The 20356-nt window shown below is 39.2% G+C and overlaps 1 protein-coding gene across 3 annotated transcripts in view; it reads right to left on the bottom strand.

Annotated features, from left to right (window-relative positions):
* IL23R (interleukin 23 receptor) overlaps positions 1–20356 on the bottom strand; it is a 54479-nt gene that overhangs the window by 1059 nt on the left and 33064 nt on the right. For 2 of the 3 annotated variants that reach the window (XM_036871397.1, XM_036871406.1), the window contains exons 8-10: positions 8207–8296; positions 5802–5907; positions 3186–3276 (exon numbers count right to left, since the gene is read on the bottom strand). In XM_036871397.1, the coding sequence (XP_036727292.1) occupies positions 3186–3276; positions 5802–5907; positions 8207–8296 (287 nt within the window). The remainder of the gene's footprint in view (positions 1–3185; positions 3277–5801; positions 5908–8206; positions 8297–20356) is intronic. The other variant, XM_036871416.1, reaches the window with a different exon arrangement.

Raw genomic sequence — 20356 nt, 5'->3', positions numbered from 1 at the left:
TTGCTTAAATAAAAGAAAGTTGGCGGGGGTGGGGGTAGTGCGTGGAGAATCCTATTTTGCTTCCATTTGAGAATAAGGTTGTAGTAAATGCTTTGTGCTGTGGTTCTAAAAGTGTGCAGCTAGCTGCTCACAATTCAGACATGTCTGTGATGATCAATCAGGAGGGTAGGTGAAGAAAGTTTTCATTTGTATAAAAGCCTGATGACTCTTCTGGTAAGAAAAGGACCCGAGGCCTTCCAGCTGATGGCTGGTGTCCCAGGGCAAATAACTCCCACCCAACACAATTACAAAATTGTAGCCACTTGCTATGGACTGAATGTTTGAGTCCCTCCAAAATTCATATGTTGAAGCCCTAACCCCCAATGTGATGGTATTAGGAGGTGGGGCCTTTGGGAGGTAGTTAGGTCATGAAGGTGGAGCCCTCATGAATAGGATTAGTGTTCTCATAAGAAAAGACACGAGAGAGCTGATCTCTCTATCTGCCATGTGAGGACACAGCCAGAAAGCAGCCATCTGCAAGAGAGCTCTCACCAGGAACCAGATCTGCTGGTGTCTTGATCTTGGACTTCCCAGCCTCCAGGACTGTGAGAAATAGATGTTTGTCATTTAAGCCACCCAGTCTATGGTATTCTGTTGGAGCAGCTTGAACTGACTAGAACACTACCCCTTAGTCTTTGGGCGGAAAACAAAACCTCATCTGAAGGAAACCCTAAGGTTCATTTCTAATTCCAGGAGCCCTGAATGGGAAGGAAGTTTGACAAAGATGAAGACCTTGAATAAAGCAGCGTGAAGGGTCATTCAAATTTTCTTCGGCTCTGCCTCCCCAAGGCACTTGCCAGGTTTGGGTTGGGAAGGGCAGATATGTAGTCATGGGTCAGATGAAGTCAAAGGAACTAGAGTTGCTATAGTAAACTGAGAGGAAGGGGGTGTTTTCCCCTCTTCAGGCTGGCAGCTGAGTGGAGAAGTGGATGGGAGTCAGACCATAGTGAAGGACATGGAAAAGCAACAGGGACTATCCAATGTGAGGACAGTAAAAGAAGAGGAGAATCTGATCACAGTGAGGGCAGGGACAATTCTCTGAATCACAGAATGTCCCCAGTTCCCTAGGATAACTAGTGGGGGAGCAAGACAGAACGACTAAGTGGAATGAATATCAAGACCACAGTATTTATTAGTTGTAGTTTGGTGACTATGTACTTGTCCTTCAGTCAGTTGTTAACTATGTACTTTATTCTATATGTGGGTTCAGTTATTCCAGACCACCCATCTACCGTGTAGGCAACATTACCTCCTTCAAAATCAACCACGTCCACACCCTTTCTCTCCTTCAAGGATCCAGAGACAAGGATCCCTCCTCTTGCTCCAGGTGAGCCTTTCCTCCTCATCCCTTCATAGTCGTGCTTGATCAGTCCCCTCCCTCCCCCGCACCCCCCCCCAATACTAGTCCTCTCAAGCCCGTTCAATTTAGTACAAACACGCTTCTGAGTCCATACTGCTCTGGAGCTACTGTTAATACATTCATCGCATCAGTATTGAGAGTACTTGATCATGTGTCAGCATAGCCCCTTTCTTACTTCCCTTCTAGTCTACACTCATCAAAAGATGTCTCCACTCTCAGTCCCCTTCCATTCACTTCTAACTGAACCCCTGGACCGGGACCACCAGTGACCTGCTCCTTGTCACGTTCCACAGATGCATTCCACTTCTTATGTTACAGACCCTCTACAAAGACAGCACAAGGACCCTTGCTTCTCGACACTTGGCCCACGACTCACGATGCTCATTTCTCTACCTTCCCATTCTGCCTCTTTCCTAGGACCATTCCTATTCCAACGGACACCCCCTCACTGACTCCTCGCTGTCTTTAGCAATAGTTTTCAACCCCTTAACAGTGTTCTCAGCATGGGCTGTGTAGTGGAATCACTTGGGAAGCTTTGGAAAATGCTGAGGCCTGGGTCTCCCCCTGCCCTCCCTCCCCCAAAGACCCTGGGTTGTGGCCTGGGAATCAGGATTCTAGCATGCAACCAAGGCTGAGAACTGTTGCCTTAGAGACTCACCTGGGGCTAGGGAAGGAGTTGGTTAATGGGCTCACTAGATCTCCAAATAGAGCCACTTTTTCTTGTTTTACAAATACTTGTCTTCCTCACATCATTTGAACAAAGGGTTCCTAGGCTAAAAATAACTTTTTTTTCAAGTTTGAAAACTACTGATTGGCAGAATGAAGTCTGAGTTCCATAATAAGGCCTCCTGTGAGCTGATCCCACTCTGCATTCCCACATTATTCCAGCCACTCCTCACATCAAGTGTTTCCACAAAGCAACACCCAACATGCTCTTCTCACCTCTGCCTTTGCTCATGTAGCCTGTCTATTTTGAATGTCTTTCGTTTCTCCTGAGCAACTCCTTCCTGTCTTTTAATATGTTTCCTCTATACTCGCGTCATGTTTGGTCTCATCTCTGTCGCTGTACTACGTCACTGCATTGCAATGCTTGAATGATGTGTCTGTCCCATCACCTGAGTTTTGAACCCCTTGACAGCCAGGCTGGAGAGCCAGAAAGTGTAGCAGCACACATAGCAGATGACTTCCCCTCTTCCATAATCAGCAGCAGCTCCTCCATAACCGGCAAAGTCCCCTGTAGCCTCAGGGCCTTCCTGGGGCACACTTCTATTCTTTGCTAAACTGGAAACCTGGCCCACCCCTGGTGACGCCATCTGCCATAGTCTCCTCACATTCATCTTCTCGAATTCCACTGGGTCTCAGGAGCAAAGTGGTGTCCTCCTTGGGCTCCACCTGCTTCTGCAGTCTCTTGTAAAACAGAAGCCCCTTTGTGTCTCTGAGGCTCGATCTATTGAGATTTTCTTCCCTCTTCCTTTTGTCCCTGAAGACACCTTCCAATTGCTTGGCCACCAAGTGGCTCTGGCACCTGGCTTACAATCTTCCATTCACTCTTCTCTTTTGAATGGCATTGCTTCTCTCTTTCATCTCTCTTTTCTTCCCCTAGTCCATTCTCTCATCTCTCTTAAGTATGATTTGAAATATGTATAATTTTATCTCTACATAAGCTATACAGTTGTGCAAATATGCACACATATTTCTTTATTTGAATGGAAATTCTTCTCTAATTATTGGACTGCACTCTTGGTTTCAGCTGCCATTTAGTTTGTATTTGATGGTGTTTGGTTACCTGTAGCATTTTCACAACATTGCTATTTTCTATATTAGGTATATCTTCATAAAGCCACTTCGGTATTAGCAATAAGATTCTTCTTTTAATTCTAAAAAACAAAAAATGACTAAGAATAAGCATCTTACTTGAGGGTTGGTGCAGGCAATCATCTAGGAGATTAGGAAATCAACTAGAATGGAATGCATAATTAAAACCAAACTTTCCGATGCAGAAACTAAGATTTCCATCCCTTACTTTAAAAAGTTATGTGGGAAGTTGATTCAATATCTTTTCAGATTTTCCTCTCCTCTCTATTGCTCTGCCTGTCTCTAATAAGCCAGAACATTACAGAACACTCACACTAGATTCAAGATAAATGGGAGAACCACCCAGGAAGTGAAACTATACACATGTTAAATATGGCAAACCATTATAAGCGGAGATGTCAGTGTGGAAAAGTTTGTAAAACCTAAGGGATGTTTTGTAAAACTTTCCAAGGGGACCATAACCACAGAGAAATATTAAAGAAGAGAATGTCATATAATAAAACTATAATATTTGAGCTCCTCTAATTGTAATGATTCTAAATAAGGTTGAGATGATAGTGGTGGCTCCAGACTTTCCTTATGTAGTTGGAGCAGGAGTCCGGGGAAGTTGTCTTGCAGTTGTGTGGCATGGTGAGAACACCAGTTTTTACTTAGGCTGTGTGCTTATTACGGATCTCTGGGATCAGGTGATGGAAGGAAGAGTGAGAAGCTGTAAACACCTCACTTTTCCTCCTAAGCTACCCCTTGGCACTGCCACTGTGTTGAAAGCACTTTCTGCATTTACGTAAAAATTGATTTGAGCAAAAATGTTGTCCTGGGAGCTTCAAAGAGACTACACTGATCTCTGGCACATTATCATGTGTTAACAATGCACCACAACAGATCAGACTCTTGTATCTGTTTATGCAGCTTCTCTAAGAACTTTTACTAAGTAACAACCAAACTAGCTGCATGGACTTTGCTTGCCCAATTTGACCTTGAATTGTAGGGTTTTTAATTTCTTTACACATATTTATACAATGTTTTATAGTTCAGTTTTTTAAATAATTCACACTCCCTTTATATACCTAAAATTAGACCAAATTAGTAAGTTCATGCTATTGAAGAAAAGTTTTTATACAGCATACTGATACAGTGAGAAAAATATATATGTGTGTGTGTGTATATATATATATATATATATATATATAGATACCACTCTTGTTTTCATTATATTTAAAATTGTTTTGCTCTCCATTTTCCAGTTCTGTTTCTGAAATAAGGCTTTTATAAACAATGTAAAGTTATAGTAAAAACAGTATCTGCTCATATGTAAAATAGTAATATTGGAATTATCTCTAGTTTTATCTTTTTAAAAAGAATGCTTATTTAAATAATTAAATTACCAAAGAATTGTTTTATTTTCTTATTTATTGTTACCAGTAGGAAGTTAATTTTTAGTTCGTAACAAACTTAATGTTATTTAAAATTTTACACTCTCTAGGACATCTTTGGATAATAACACAAATATTAATATGCTTATGCACTACAAGTTGGAACATTAAGATATTTCAAAGGGTTTTATAATCAAGTATATTTTAAAACAACCTAAAATAAAGTTCCATATTAGTTTTCTCACCTCACAAGGGTACCAGGGATATATTTATTAATGTGTAATTTAAAAGCTTAGGTTTTGAGGAAAAAGCCTACGTAAATTAAAAAAAAATATCACTAGTGTACTTTATTCACAATAGCTCATTCTGAATCTCTCTACTGCATTTTGATTATAAATTGCAAAGAAAGAAGGATTATCTCATGAAGCAAGTGATGGCAAGAAATAGAAACTCAGTACCAATTAGGCAAAGAACATTCACATGTGTTAAATTTGTGCGTCACTGGACGAACTGGGGGACTGCCACATCAAACAACTCTGTTAACCAATTAGAAATAGTGCATCTGGTAAAATTTAGGGTGTCAAAGGCCTTGCTTCCCTCAAAGTCTCATTTTAAAATAATTAGGCATTGATCTTTATTATACTGATACCATACTGGAAAAAAATGACTGAAGGAGGCCAAGAGGAATGGGCATTGGGGCTGGATGCTAAAACACTAACACGATTGGTATCAAAGTGATGAATTCACACGTTGCCACACTTCTCTTCACATTGATTCAGGGGATTTGCTTGGGTAGAACTTGAGGTAGGTTACGACTTAACTACTGTGAAGAATTCAGGCACTGTAGACAGACTTGAGGGCACAATGAAAAGGCTGGGTAGGGAAAGAGAGAACATGGGCTGAGACGTCAGCTGCGTCTGGACTCCTGGCTTAGTGTTTGGTGACCTTGGGCTGAGCACTTAACCTCTCTAAGCCTTGTGTAAGTCATCTGTAAAATAGGCCACTGAGCTTTTCTGGCAGGATCTTGCAAGGATTAAATGAATGACGTTTGTAAAGAGTTTGGCATGGATGGGTACTCATTAAACAGTTTCTTCTGTTTTGTCTTTCTCTCAAGAAAAATGTTGATGAACTTTTCTAGTAAATCACAGAATTGACTACATTTTGATGGTACCAATATATGTCTAAATGAGAAAACAAATTGTACAAAAACTTACTCAGTTCTGAGCGATCTGTTAAATATCCCAATCAAAGAAAGAATTGATAAAATAACGGCAAAGAAAACCATTCCCAATAGAAGCCCAATGTCTTGTTGCCTATTGTCTGAAAGGAAAGAAAAATAATTTTAGGTATAATTTCCATCTATGTGACGCCAGAATCATTGTTCTCTCTACTCTGCTCCAAGTGAAGGTCATTGATCTCAAAGGAAATAGGAAGGGGAAATAAAATTAACCTTTACCTTGGGCTGTAAAGTGACTGCCCTTCCAAACTGCACGACAATACCTTTTGTTTGAGGGAATTGGGCTGCATGTATCTGATGTCAGTGAATTGAGTCTCTGGCAAATGCGGTCAGCATTAGGCATTTTTCTGAGCTTGTGCTTGCATATTTTATATAAAAAAGGTTTAGTGATAAACATCATTAGGTTTGTTCGACACAAGTGAGAATTCCCAATTGCTTGCGACAGAGTCTAAAGCTGGCCACAGTCACAACTGAGTAGTTTTTTTTTTTTAACCTTTTGTACAAGACAGAAGTTATGTACAACTTGTCACCATTCTTCGAAATTTATTGTTCATGAATTTTTTCCTGCTGAAAAAGAACATTCACTCTACTTAGAACAATATATGTTATAAGAGAGAAATCCAAATTGCCATATATCTTACACTGACATTTTATTTTAAAAACAATGCTTTTTTTGAATTTTGAAGTGGAATTAATCACCTGTAATCTTTAAATAATTATTATATTCAGCATGTGTTACCTACCAGGCTCATCCCATTTTCTCCCTAGTACATGAAAAACCCTATTTTCTATTTTCAAATGTAAACTTTAATTTGGACATGACTTGTCATGCTGGAGTTGGTTCTGAGCCATGCTGGGTGTTGGCCCCTTCCATCCTCCTTCCTCCCTCGCTTTGGCAGACGTTTATTGGATACTTACCACGTGTCAGACACTGAATTGGCCCTGCCCTAGTTATTCCCCAGCTGCACCTAACATACACTTGGGCGTCTCCACGCTGTCCAGCCCCTCTCCTAAAGCCACTGGTGGGCCAGGGCCAGTGTGGCATGGAATTAGTGTTTTCCTAGGACTAAAATACTATTGCTAAGGATTTCAAGCAACTAACGGGAGGTACTGGCTTCCACATATCCTTGTGCATTAGTCCTGGAGGAGGATGAGGAATTCCCAAGTTAACATGGGGCCAGGTAAAGGGGTTTGAGGAGTAGAGCAGAGTCACCAAAAGAATAACCTGAGAGATACCTGGGTTCAAACTAGATGCTGCTGCTTATCAGCTCTGTAACATCAGAGCATAATAATGAACTTGCTGAAGCTCAAGTTTCCTCTTCTGTAAAATAATACCTATCTAACAGAGCAGGCATTAGTTCGTAGCCTCCACAATTCCCACAGAAATATCAAGGTGCAGGTCTGTGCAGGCATTTGTAATTAGGGATCTGTGCTGAACCTAAGCACTTGGCCCATAATTGATTCACAACACAAATTCAGAGTACCCTTACATTGCTTCATTTCCTTTATAACACTTGCTGCCACCTTCCTTTTCTTGTTTTGTTTGTGGTTTCCCCCACTCCCACCCCACCCTGTCTGTCTGGAATGGAAGCTCCATGAAGACAGGGGCTTTGTTCATTTTTTTCACTGCTGATTCCCCAGTACTCAGAATAGTGCCTGGCACATAAAATATGTACCTGGTAACATAGAATATTTTTTGAATAAATAAACAGACGTCCAAAGAATATCAATATCACCTGCCAAAGTTTTTATACTATTCTTGCCAGATTTCTATGCAAGGAGATAAATGCTCTACAACCTGATCTAATATCTTTTTTATGCCTAAAACATTTAGGTATGCTTATCAATGGAAAATACTAAGTCATACTAACAAATAAAATGGGAGCTGGTTTGTATAAGAGAAAGAGCACAGACTTCAGGATTTGAAAATTGGATTTGAATTTTAGTTCAAACAAGTTCCTCAACCTCTCTGAGCTCCAGTTTTCCCATCTGTAAAATAGATACATAGCACTTACCTCAACAGGTTGTTTTGAAGATTGATAAAGATTTTGAAGATTGAAAAAGATGATGTATATGAAATTCCTAGCACATGGTAGACACTCAAATAATGGTATTTTTTAGGAAGAATTTTTGAGGTCTTGAGCCCCAGCACCAATTGAAATGAACATGTATCTAACCCAGAGCAAAAGCTGGCAAAATCTACCTAAACCAATCCTTAAATTCAATTTTAAGCAGATTTTTGTTTGATTATTTTCCTATGGAAAGCATGTGGCATATCTTACTGTCAAGAAACTTATGGCTGACACATGATTTTTCAGTGTGGAGCATTCAAATGGATGATTAATAAAGACTACTCAACAAACCTAAGCAGTATTTTCTTACCAGAAGTAAGGTGTCCTTCAAAGATGGAAGCAATTAGAAGCCCAGAATTCTGAGTATCATGTTGAAATGATTGCAGTGTGACCTGGGGAACTTTTGAACAAAAAGAAAACAGTGTCAGCTTTTTACTTTTTGCACTCGGGTTACCCAATTTCCTAAGAGAGTTTCTTCACTTGTTTGGAGATGATTAAAGTAAACCAGTAACTTTAATAGGCTGGAAAGATGGAGTAAAAGCAAAAACCTGTGTGTGTGTGTGTGTGTGTGTGTGTGTGTGTGTGTCTTTTCTTCTTCTTTTTATTAAATTAGGTAAATCCTAAAGGAGGAAACATTCAAAGGACAATAAAAACTACCTAGGGTTTGTAAGACTTGAAGGTGTGTCCACTAATTTCATGAGGCTTCTAGGCAACAAATTCCAAGGAGCTTTATTTCATTCAGCGAGCCAGAAAAAAACACACAACTGGTCTCTACTTGATTCCTTCCAATAGATGATGCAATAAAGTTTAGGTTTCCTTAAGAACCTCCAAGATGTGTTACTTTTGCCTTTGCACAGTCTTAGAGATGCTGTTCGTGAACAGCCTCTTGGCTTCATATAAGAAGCCCAGTTTTGATTAGCAGACACTTTGAGGTTATAACATAAGGGTGGAATGCCATTAACGACTTCCCTCTGCTCCTTCCCCGTGGGCAAGGATCCTGGCCAGCCCTGTCTACCCATAAAGCCTGTCAGAACACTGCTAATGAAATCTTCTGACCAGGGTGGGGTCAGCTGCCTTGGTAGCTAACTTGTTTTCAGTCTGAACTCAGAAGAGTCCTGGATGGGCTTCCCTGGTGGCTCAGTGGTTAAGAATCCGCCTGCCAATGCAGGGGACACGGGTTTGAACCCTGGTTGGGGAAGATCCCACATGCCGTGGAGCAACTAAGCCCGTGCACCACAACTACTGAAGCCCGCGTGCCTAGAGCCCATGCTCCACAACAAGAGAAGCCACTGAATAAGTAGCCCGCACACCTCACCTCAATGAAGACCCAATGCAGCCAAAAAAATAATAATGATAATAATAAAATAAAATAAATAAATTTATAAAAGAAAAAAAAAGGAGTCCTGGAGTTTCCTTACCCACCTCCTCCCTCCTGATAATTAAAAGCTGCCAGAGGTGACTTCAAGGACACAATTCTCCCAGCTGACAGAAGATATTCCTGAAAATGGTTCTAAGCTCTGGACCTCCAAGAGGGCCTCAAGCCCTATTTATTCAGTCATTCTGATTTCAGTGTTCAAATTCTTCTATTAAAAGAATTACTTTGGGGGCCAGGGAGAAATCACAACTTGAGGTGTCCTTAACTGCTATGGAGATATCATAGGCTTGTATAACATGCTATGTGGCCAGGGCAACTCTCTTTGAGAAAAATATCACAGAGTTCCGATAAAAAGATTCCTATGGATCTTTGGAAATGTTTTAAAAAGGCTGATCTGGGTGCAAACACAGGCTCGATTGAAGAGTAGTTTTCTAAGAACAATGGGTAGGGAATTTTAGAAGATGAAAACATCAGAAAAGCCAAAAGTTCTTTCCTGTGTTTTTATTCTCACTTCTCCACAGCAAGAGGGCAATGTTTCACTGTGAATTGTGACGAATCAGAAACTCTTTCTGGCTCCTCAATGCTTCACTACGTCTCTTTTTTCCATAAGTATGTGGTTCCATCCCCAGTGGTCAACAGCCAGGTTTATTCATCTAAATTAGTATTTTACAGGCTTATGTTCATTCTCAAGGAGCGCAAGCAGGAGTCTGCATCTACATTATTTTACAATTTTAAGAAAAATATTACATTAAAATGTAACACAATTTTGCAAAATCATGGGTTTATAGCATATGTTGCTGGATTATTTTTGTTTTCACTTTTATTATTTTAAAATTAGCATTTTTATTAAAAAATAATATGTGGTGCTGTTGGCTTTTAATACAGGTTAATATAATTCTGTTGTATAAACTACAGGTGGTTATTTGGCAATGAAACATCAGTTATTAATTTGCATCACATAAAAATAATTTTCATATCTGACTAGGGCTTTATTAGCCCTAATAGAGAACAAACATAATCTTCCTTTAGAGTCTTTTTGTTATTATAGTTGCAAATCAACTAGGTGTATTAATTTAAATTAGATTAAAGTCATTTAAAAGAGATGCTTAATTATAAGAGGGTAATTTCACAAAGAATCAGATATCTGAAGTAAGACAATTTATAAACAAAACTGTCAGAGAAGAAATCAAGCCAATGACAAATTTTTTTTATTAATGTTTATTGGAGTATAGTTGCTTTACAATGTTGTGTTAGTTTCTGCTGTACAGCAAAATGAATCAGTTATACGTATATACGCTGTACCTATATCCACTCTTTTTAGATTTCCTTCCCATTTAGGTCACCATAGATCATTGAGTAGAGTTCCCTGTGCTATACAGTAGGTTCTCATTAGTTACCTGTTTTATACATGGTAGTGTATATATGTCAATGACAAAATTTTTAAGCGAAGGACTGAAATGAAGCCATATAGACTATTATCTTCATGACATACTGCCACCAAGTGGCTAGGTCATTTCTTCTTAAATCATACTTAATAGTTTTCATTATAAAAGCAGTAACTATAGTAGGAGAAAATAATTTTAATACGAAAAATAAAAGAGAGAGGGAAAAAAACTCTAATATATCCCCTTAATCCACCTGCCATGACTGAAAAACATTGTTTATATCAACACTAATCATCAGTGTATTGCCTAAAATGCTAGAAAAAAAATCTCATGGTATTTTCGTTATTTATTTAATATCTGCGGTGTTATGTCTGTAAAAAGACAGTTCTGTCCCTGCAGTGGAATATTAAATTATGCTTTATTACTCTCACAGCATATATTTGAGTATACTCAGAAACCCCAAATCATCTCTAATTTGGTAAGAATTTTTATATAACTTATACACACTGACATTGGACACTAGAGTTAGTCTTAACAGAAGACAGTATGTTTATAGGGAGTTTAGAATGGTTTTAAAAAAAGATGTAGGGGCTTCCCTGGTGGCGCAGTGGTTGAGAATCTGCCTGCCAATGCAGGGAACACGGGTTCGAGCCCTGGTCCGGGAATATCCCACATGCCGCGGAGCGACTGGGCCCGTGGGCCACAATTGCTGAGCCTGCGCGTCTGGAGCCTGTGCTCCGCAACAGGAGAGGCCGCGATAGTGAGAGGCCGGCGCACCGCAATGAAGAGTGGCCCCCGCTTGCCGCAACTAGAGAAAGCCCTCGCACAGAAACGAAGACCCAACACAGCCATAAATAAATAAATAAATAAATAAAAATTTAAAAAAAAAAAAAAAAAAAAAAAAAAAAAAAAAAAAAAAAAAAAAAAAAAAAAAAAAAAAAAAAGATGTAGTTTCTTGTTCTTGGACAAAACTAGAAGCATAACTACATTCTTTGGCCTACCAAATACCAGCTTAATTTAATCAAATCCACTCAAAAGGAATTAGTTTTAGCAATAATGTATTCCATCTGTTTCTTAGGGATAATGTCAAATCAGTCTCCTCAGCCTTTCCCTCTACGTCTACCATGGGGCAAAGTGTGTTTTGTTATTCTTTTAAAGTGATGATTTATCGAGTACTAGTTATGTTCCAGATACTGTACTAGACTTCACATGCTTTCTCTCATTTAATCCTTACAACAACCCAATCAGGTAGATAGTACTATTGTCCTCATTTTATGGATGAGGAAACAAAGGCATAAAAAGGGTAAATGACTTGTCCAAAGTCACCTAGGTAGAGGTCCAAGAGTGAAAATTCCTACCTGGTTCTGGCATGTAATTTGTGTTGGTCACTGGCTCCATTAATTAATAATCTCACTTTTGTAGCAGGATGGCTCCAGGTGGGGTAGCTGAGTCAGCCTTGCAAGCAGTGCTCCCATGCTGAGACTTAGCCATTGCTCCCTGGAGGCTGGGCAGTGTGTTGGAGCTGCCTGGCCTTGTAGGGCTCAGAACCCACCACAATGGACGATGGTTGGGCTAACCCATTGAGCACTGATTCTCAGACTCTTCCAGCCTAGAGTTATCTTCTTCTGAACACCAACTATTTCCCTTTTATACAAGCAATACATGCTAATTGTAGGATGCTTGAAAAGTATAGAAGAGTATGAAAAAGAAAATACAATTTTACATTTGTTCACAAACTAGAAACAATCATTTTTTTGCATTTGTTGACAGTCTTTTGTGTATATCTGTACCCTAGCTGAGATCATGCTCTTTACTAAATACTGTGTCTGGGATTTTAAAATTTAATATTATATCATGAACATTTTAAAATTTTATTAAAAATTGTTCAGAATCATCATACTAATGGCAATTTAATATTTCATGATGTTTGTACTCTGTTTATTCAATCATCCCCCATTGAGAAAGTGTATAGCTTGGTGATTTCAAACACCAGCTTTGGATTCAGATGAAACTTAGTTCAAATCCCGGCTCTACCACTTGGAGTTGCTAGACCCTGGGCAAGTTGCTTAACTGCTTTGTGACTCAGTATCTTCATTTGTAGAATTGGATAATAACAATGCTTCATTCATCAGGTTTGATGAGATAGTTCATACAAAGCGCTTAGTACCATGCCTTATACAAATTAAAAACTTAATAAGCGTTAGCTATGGCTATGATTGGACTTTCAGATTGTTACCAAATTCTTACTTTTATAATTAGCTTTTAAATAAATATCATTGTACATAAGACTCCTTTCCATAGCTCTGCTTATTTCCTAAGGCTAGATTTCTATAAGTGGAATTACTGGGCCAAAGGGTATGGATATTTATAAGGCTCCTTTGTTTATTTTTGTCCTTGCCAGTCTTGGTGTCAGAGCCACACTAATCAAGGCCTGCATCTTAGAGGTTTGACCAGAGCTGACACAGGGACCTTTCTAGACCTTTCTCTTTCAGAAGTTTCTAGATATTTAAGAAAGAGGAGCCATATTAAAGGTGTGTTTTTCAAGTTAGTGAAGGTTTTTTTTCTATCTTGTTTTTCTTAAAACACAAACATCTCCTTTTGATTTCTTTCTTCTATTCTCCTTCTTCTAATAATCTCAGCTATTCACAGCATTTACATGCTATCTCGCTAGGCCAGTTTAGCTCTATGGTTGGAATTCAATATTATTGGGCCAAGGGTGAAGATTTGACCCCAGTCCATGTCAGATGGCAAAGCAAAAGACAGTGGCCAGACCTATCAAATAGGCACCAGAAGCCCAGGGCAGAGAAAACAATACATCAGAACAAACTCTTTGCCACACCTCGAAAAACAAGTCAAACGATGAATCATTTCATGAGTTACCATGTTATCCTTGTATATTAATGATAGGAGGTCGTGCCTAGGCATATTCAAGGGACCGTCTTCATGCTTATATTCCTAGGCTGTAAGTACTTGGTACATAGAGAGTAAAGAAGGTAAGAAATATGTATATGGCAATCATATTGTTAAAGAGAAAGAATAAGAGAAGGAAAAGGTAAAAAGCAGCAGCCACCTAGACATTTTCTTGAGTGACATGGACCACACAGAGGTGAGGGTCTGATGTCAAAGTGTAGCAAAATTCTATGTGCAAGAATGGGCAGCTTCCAAGTTTTACCCAGTGGTTTAGGATTCTTCAAAGGTGCAACCTTGCTGTCAAGCCAGCATGTACCTGTTCCTGAGTCTGAACAGTCTAGTGGACATTTGCCATTTTTCAGTTGCCCAGCAGCAGGACTTACTCTGTGGACATCCTAGGGTAGGTAGGAGGCCAGTAGGGCTTCCCACTGTGGTAGCCTCAATGGAGCAGAGACTCCCTCTCCCCACAGCCAGCAAGTAGCTGCAAGCAGATGACCTAAGCCTAGCTCATCAGATGCCCTCTTCCCCGCCTCGCACAAGACACACAGCTCCAGGAAATCGCTTAGAATCCAATATGAGTGCAGCAGCTATATCCAGGGTCTGGTAACAGCAGCACCAGTGGAGCGTCCAGGGCACAGGGCAGGCAGTGGCAGTGACCACAGTGCCAACCGCAGTTCTCACCAGATTCTTCCTAGGCTGCGATTTTGGCTGTGGTTCTAGTTCCTGCAGTCCCATGGATCCTGCTCGTGATCATTTTGCCAGCCTTTCTACCACTTTCCAGCTATCTTTCCCATAATTCCCTTCCTGCTTAAGAGAACCAGATTTTATTTCTTTTGCTTGCACCTAATCGCAGTGAAAAACTGTGTAGTTGGTAAAAATTGCAATTGTTGGTAGTGGGTGGTTAGGTGAGGAGACATGGTAGGACAATAATGACCCCACAAAGATGACCATGCTCTAATCCCTGGAATTTGTGTAATAGATTACCTTATATGGCAAAAGGGATTTGAGATGGAGAGATGATCCTAAATTACAGGGGCAAAATTTCAAGGGTCTTTATAAGAAGGAGGCAGAAGGGTCAGAGAAAGAGATTGGCAGATGCTATACTTCTGGCTTTGAAGATGAAAAATGAGGCTGCAAGCCACGAAATGCAGGCAGCCTCTAGAGTCTGGAAAGCACACTGAAACTGACTCTCTCCTAGAGCTTCCAGAAGGAACACAGTCCTGCCAATGCCTTGGTTTTGGCCCAGTGATATTTATTTTGGATTTCTCACCTCCATAACTGCTAGATAATACCTTCGTATTGTTTTAAGTTACTGAATTTATGCTAACATTTTACAGAAGCAATAGGAAACTAATACAGAAGATTATTACTTCCTCATGAAAAAGCATAATCTTTATTCTCTATTACCGGATTGCAAACCTCAGAGAAATTGTGAAACTCTTATGAATTGCTTTCTATTCTATAAAACCCTGGTGGTTTATTGGGGACAGGACCCAAAGATTAAGTAAATCCAGATGAAGGGTCTAAAATGATTAGTATTTCAAGGAACATTGTGTATATGTTTAACCCAGTTTAGTAACCACAAATCTACAAATTTATAATCCATCTCAATATGAATGAATCAGAAATCTCTAATTACAAATGACAGAATTTTTGCAAGAGTACATTCTGTGGGCCACTCCTAATTTGCATTATATTTAATACCACCTATATTTGGTTCCATTGATATAACATTTGTTTTAGTGGCTAAAAAGCCACTAAAAGTCCTGGAAGATTAGTGAGAATCTTTGAGTCACTGGTAATGCAACAACAAACAGTATTTTGTGAGAACAAAGTACGATGTGGTTTAATATCTTGCTTATACTTGCCTTCCTCTGGAGAATTGTCAAAAAAAAAAGGAAGAATATGATTTCTCTGGGAAACTTTTCTACTGCAAGTTGTAATTCAAGCAAGTTAATTAGTCATTATGAAATGTGACTGCCCTTCCCTCAGGCTTCTGACTTGTCTTTAAAGGGATTATAGAGCCTCTACCTTTTCTTCATTAAAAAGGGATCTGTATTACAATGCAGAATTGAAAAACATTCCTGCCAGGAAGACCTCTTCTCACATTGATAGTAGGGAATTCATGTTCACATTTTCAGTGTTGGTTTTTTATGCTGACAAACCATCTTCTCCCCTTTGGGGCTCTTTCTGTACTGCTTAAAGACCCCAGGAATTTTTACAGCGACTATCCAGGTTGGTGGTCTAGAAGCTGCCATTTCAGCAGCCCCTGGAGGTCTTCAGAGCCTCTGCTGAAACCTCACACCCAGAGGCAGGGGAGGGTGTAGGCAGAGGGGGTAATGTGGGACGTGATGGTTTACTGGAGCCTCGGTCCTGCATCCCGTGCTTCTTGGGATCTTGGGCTGCCAAGAGAGTTGGGGTGCCCAGTGACTGAGGAAGCGGTGGGCAGGAGGAAAAGGAGTAGAGAGGGAACCGGACAGTACTAGAGAGAGTGGCCTGAGACTCTCATGTACCCACCCTTTTCTGGCCCCCAGAACCACTCTTACCAAGGCAATGGCTTGGGCACTCTGTTCTCCCCCTTTCTGTCCACATTTCCTACCCACACCCTTCATGACACTTCTCCCTCTTAAAGGGTGTGTCCAACTTCCAGAATACTGGTTTTTACACTTTGCTGCAGAAGTATCACTAGACTAGAGGCTGAGGAATCTGTATTTTAAACTAGTACCAAGCATTTCTAATGTAGGTGGTCCACAGACCCCACTCTGAGAAGCATTGCTTTCAAGACATTTTCCTGAGCCAGGGCCAGCTGGAAAAACACACTATGCATTTCCCTGTGGTGCCTTGTCTTGGGCAAGGTCACCTTTCCCATCTATACTTTGTCCTCATCTCAGACTGCACTGTCCTATCCCAAGGTTTCTATTGTTTCATTCTCATCACTTTAACCCAAACGTGCTTCCACATCTTGTATTCATTGCCAAAGTAGAAATAGTTGATAGCATCTTACAGTTCCCTCTTCTCTCATTTATTTGCATTTCATAACAAGCATTACATTAAATGAAGTTATGTTGGCATATTAGCTAATGTGTAGAGGAGAATATGGTTAGGTGGCCCAGGGGAGGTTGACATGGCACCCTCCTAGGTCTCTTAGGGAGGAGACCAGCAGAGCTACAGGGTGAGTGCTGGAATCCTACAGCCTGAGCTCTGCCCTGGCCCTACCATTTCCCAGCTTTATAATGTTCAGCCAACTGCTTAACCTCCCTGAGCCTCATCTCTTCATCTGCACAGTTGGAATAACAGTTTTATAGGGCTGCAGTGATGAGTAAAATCCTTATCGCTCCTTATCGCGGTGCCCAACACATAATAAGCATCCAGTAAATGTTAGCTATATTATTTATTATCCTGAAGTCACCTGGATGCAGTCACTGAATTAGCCTCTTGTTATTATACCAGTATAGAAAAATGTGAGTCTCTAATCTAGAGAAATTTCTCCTATGTGATTGTTAAAGCCCAAGAGTAAGTAATCAACTAAGGTTGGTTTTTTTTTTTTTTCTTTTTTAGGACAGGAGTCCCCCCTTATCCAACATTTTGCTTTCCTTGGTTTGTTACCTTGGTCGACTGGGTCCAAAAATATTAAATGGAAAATTCCAGAAATAAACAATTCTTAAGTTTTAAATTGCGCACCATTCTGAGTAGTGTGATGAAATCTCACGTTGTCCAGCTCTGTCCCACCCCAGATGGGAATCATCCATGGATCTGGCCTGTTAGTCACTTAGTAGCTATCTTGGTTATCAGAACACCGTCTTGGTTATCATGGTGCTTGTGTTCAAGTGACCCTTATTTTACATGATAATGGCCCAAAGTACAAGTGCAGTGATGCTGGCAATTTGGATATGCCAAAGAGAAGCCCTAAAGTGCTCCCTTTAAGTGAAAAGATGCAAGTTCTCGACTTATTAAGGAAGGAAAAATAATCCTATGCTGAGGTTGCTAACTTGTACGGTAAGAATGAATCTTCTATCCTTGAAATTGTGAAGAGGGAAAAAGAAATTTGTGCTAGTTTTGCTGTCATACCTGAAACTGCGAAAGTTACAGCTATAGAGTGTGATAAGTGCTTAGTTAAGATGCAAAAGGCATTAAATTTCCATAAGATATTTTGAAAGAGAGAGACTATGTTCACATAGCTTTTACTATAGTATATTGTTATAGTTGTTCTATTTTATTACTAGCTATTGTTGTTAATCTCTTGCTGTGCCTAATATAGAAATTAAACTTTATCATAAGTGTGTATGTACTGGAAAAAAAACATAGCATATATAAGGTTCAATACTATCTGTGGTTTCAGGCACCCACTGCGGGACTTGGAATATATCTCCCACCTGTAAGGGGGGACTACTGTGTAAGGCTTTGTTTTCCATTGAAGTCTAAATACTCTAAGGAAGGAAAAGGTAACACGTCATTTAACCCTTATTATAATTGAGTTCCTTTGGTTTCTTTTGGAGACCAGGTTTTTAAAGACCAAGGAAAGGCACTATCCAGAGGGAAAGTGATACAGAAGAATGCTAGGGGCCTGCAGGAAAAGCCATACCTACTTCATGATTTGTCCTGCTGTGCCATCTGGGCATAATTTTGAAAACACATTGTTTCAGGATGAATCAATTTAGTGATACACATATGAGAATTTTAGCGAACAAAAACAGGAAATTCCTGCATAGAGGGTGAAGTATTGCCTGGGCTGTGTTTCTTCATAAATAAATAAACCTTAATTACTGGGAAAGTTTAGCCAAAAAACCCCATTATTAAACAAGTTGGTTATGAAACAATTCAAACTTCAGTTGTGAGGTTTGATTCTTACTGCTTGTATTTCTATATTTATAATGTTATATACTTTTTATTATACTTTTGTATTGGCTGTCTTCTCTAGAATTAAGGGATCTTTGTCTCCTTTGCTCACTGAGGTTCTGCAAGTACCTAGCAAGTGCCTGGTGCATGGTAGAGGATACATGAATACTTCATGAACAACTTAAATGAATTGCTGTCTTTTCATGGATACCTTTTTAAAAAGAAATTGATATTAAAGATTTACTGAAAAGCAGTTTGGCAACTTGCATCAAACATCTTAAAATGTGCTTAACTCTTGATCCAAAAAGACCTAAAGACATAAGGAGAGTTCATATACAAAGCTATTCAAAGAAGTTTATTGATAACGGAAAAAATGCAATAACCTAGATATTGTTTAAATAGAGAAATGATTAAATGGTACTACATCCATAAACTGGAATGCACCCATTAATAGGTTTTTAAATTCAACAAGGTAGATTAAGTAAGAAAGTCAGGATATAAAACAGTACATATACCACAGCATCAACCATTTAAAAAATACGTGCATAGGAAAAAACTAGTATTAAATCCTTTAAAATGTAAACAACACATTTCTAGGTTGCATATTACAACAGACTTGCATTGCTTTTACAAATAGAAAAAAAGAGATAAGTTTTTGAAAAGATTTAATACTAGCACTTTCCCTAACACACTTTCCCTGTTTCTTCTTTAATGTGTCCTAGAAAGGAATTTGTACCAAGAGAATAGTTTATGGTTCCTCTTAGCTAACATGTTAAACATGGATAGATGCAAGTTTTCAGGGCTATTTCATCTTAACTGGCATTTTTGCCTCTTAAGTGGTTTTTTCCCCCTTAGAAAACAAAGACTTTACGTTTAGAATTGTTGCAGGGTAGCTGATGTTCCTGTTTCTTCTATGTGAGGTTTACGGCCTTTACTTTTAAAGGAGAACATTTGTGGTCCTATACGGTAGTCCCTTGGTATCTATGGGGGATTAGTTCCAGGACCCCTCCCCCCGCGGATACAAAAATCCGAGGAAGCTCGAGTCCCTTAATTAAAATGGAGTAGTATTTTCCCATAACCTATGCACATCCTTCCGTATACTTTAAATCATCTCTAGATTATTTATAATGCCCAGTACAATGTAAATGATATGTAAATAGTTGTAAATACAATGTAAATGCTATGTAAATAGTTGCTGGTGTGAGGCAAATTCAAGCTTTGCTTTTGGAACTTTCCAGACTTTTTTTCCCCAAATATTTTCTATCTATGGTTGGTTGAATCTGTGGATGTGGAACCCATGAATATGGAGAGCTGACTGTACTTAACCTATAGGATATTTTAGTAAGCTGTTCCTCCACTTTGATGTATAGTTGACCCTTGAACAACACAGAGGTTGGGGTGCTGACCCGCCACACAGCCAAAAATCCCCGTATAATTTATAGTTGGCCCTCAGTATTCTTGGTTCCACTGCATCCCAGTTTTGCACCCATGGATTCAACCAACCACAGATTGTGTAGTACTGTAGCATTTATTGAAAAAAATCTGTGTATAAGTGAATCTGCAGAGTTCAAACACATGGTGTTAAAGGGTCAACTGTAATTGGTTAAAGAAAGAAATTGATGAGATTACTGAGGGCTGGTGGTGAGTAAGAAAACTCGTGTTCTCCTTTAACTGCTGTTTACCCACTAGCAATGAAGCAAATCATGCTTCAGTTTCCTCATTTGTAAAATGATGCCAATTATACTACCAAATATGACTAATGTAAAGATCAAACAAGCTTTTGTATAGTAGTACTTTGTGAGTGGTAAGTAAATGTTAATTATCAATTTGAATAATCTTGCTAAACAATTCTAGATTTCATTAAAATAGATTATCAACTAAATTCTGACTATTCTAAAATGGCATCTAAAGTCCTAAGAATTTTAACAATATCAACTTAAAACAGAATACCTTA

The sequence above is a fragment of the Balaenoptera musculus genome, chromosome 1 (genome assembly GCF_009873245.2).
Source record: "Balaenoptera musculus isolate JJ_BM4_2016_0621 chromosome 1, mBalMus1.pri.v3, whole genome shotgun sequence".
Classification (NCBI taxonomy): Eukaryota; Metazoa; Chordata; class Mammalia; order Artiodactyla; family Balaenopteridae; genus Balaenoptera; species Balaenoptera musculus.
Note: the sequence above shows the minus strand (reverse complement) of the source record. Positions and strands in the feature narration are given on the sequence as shown.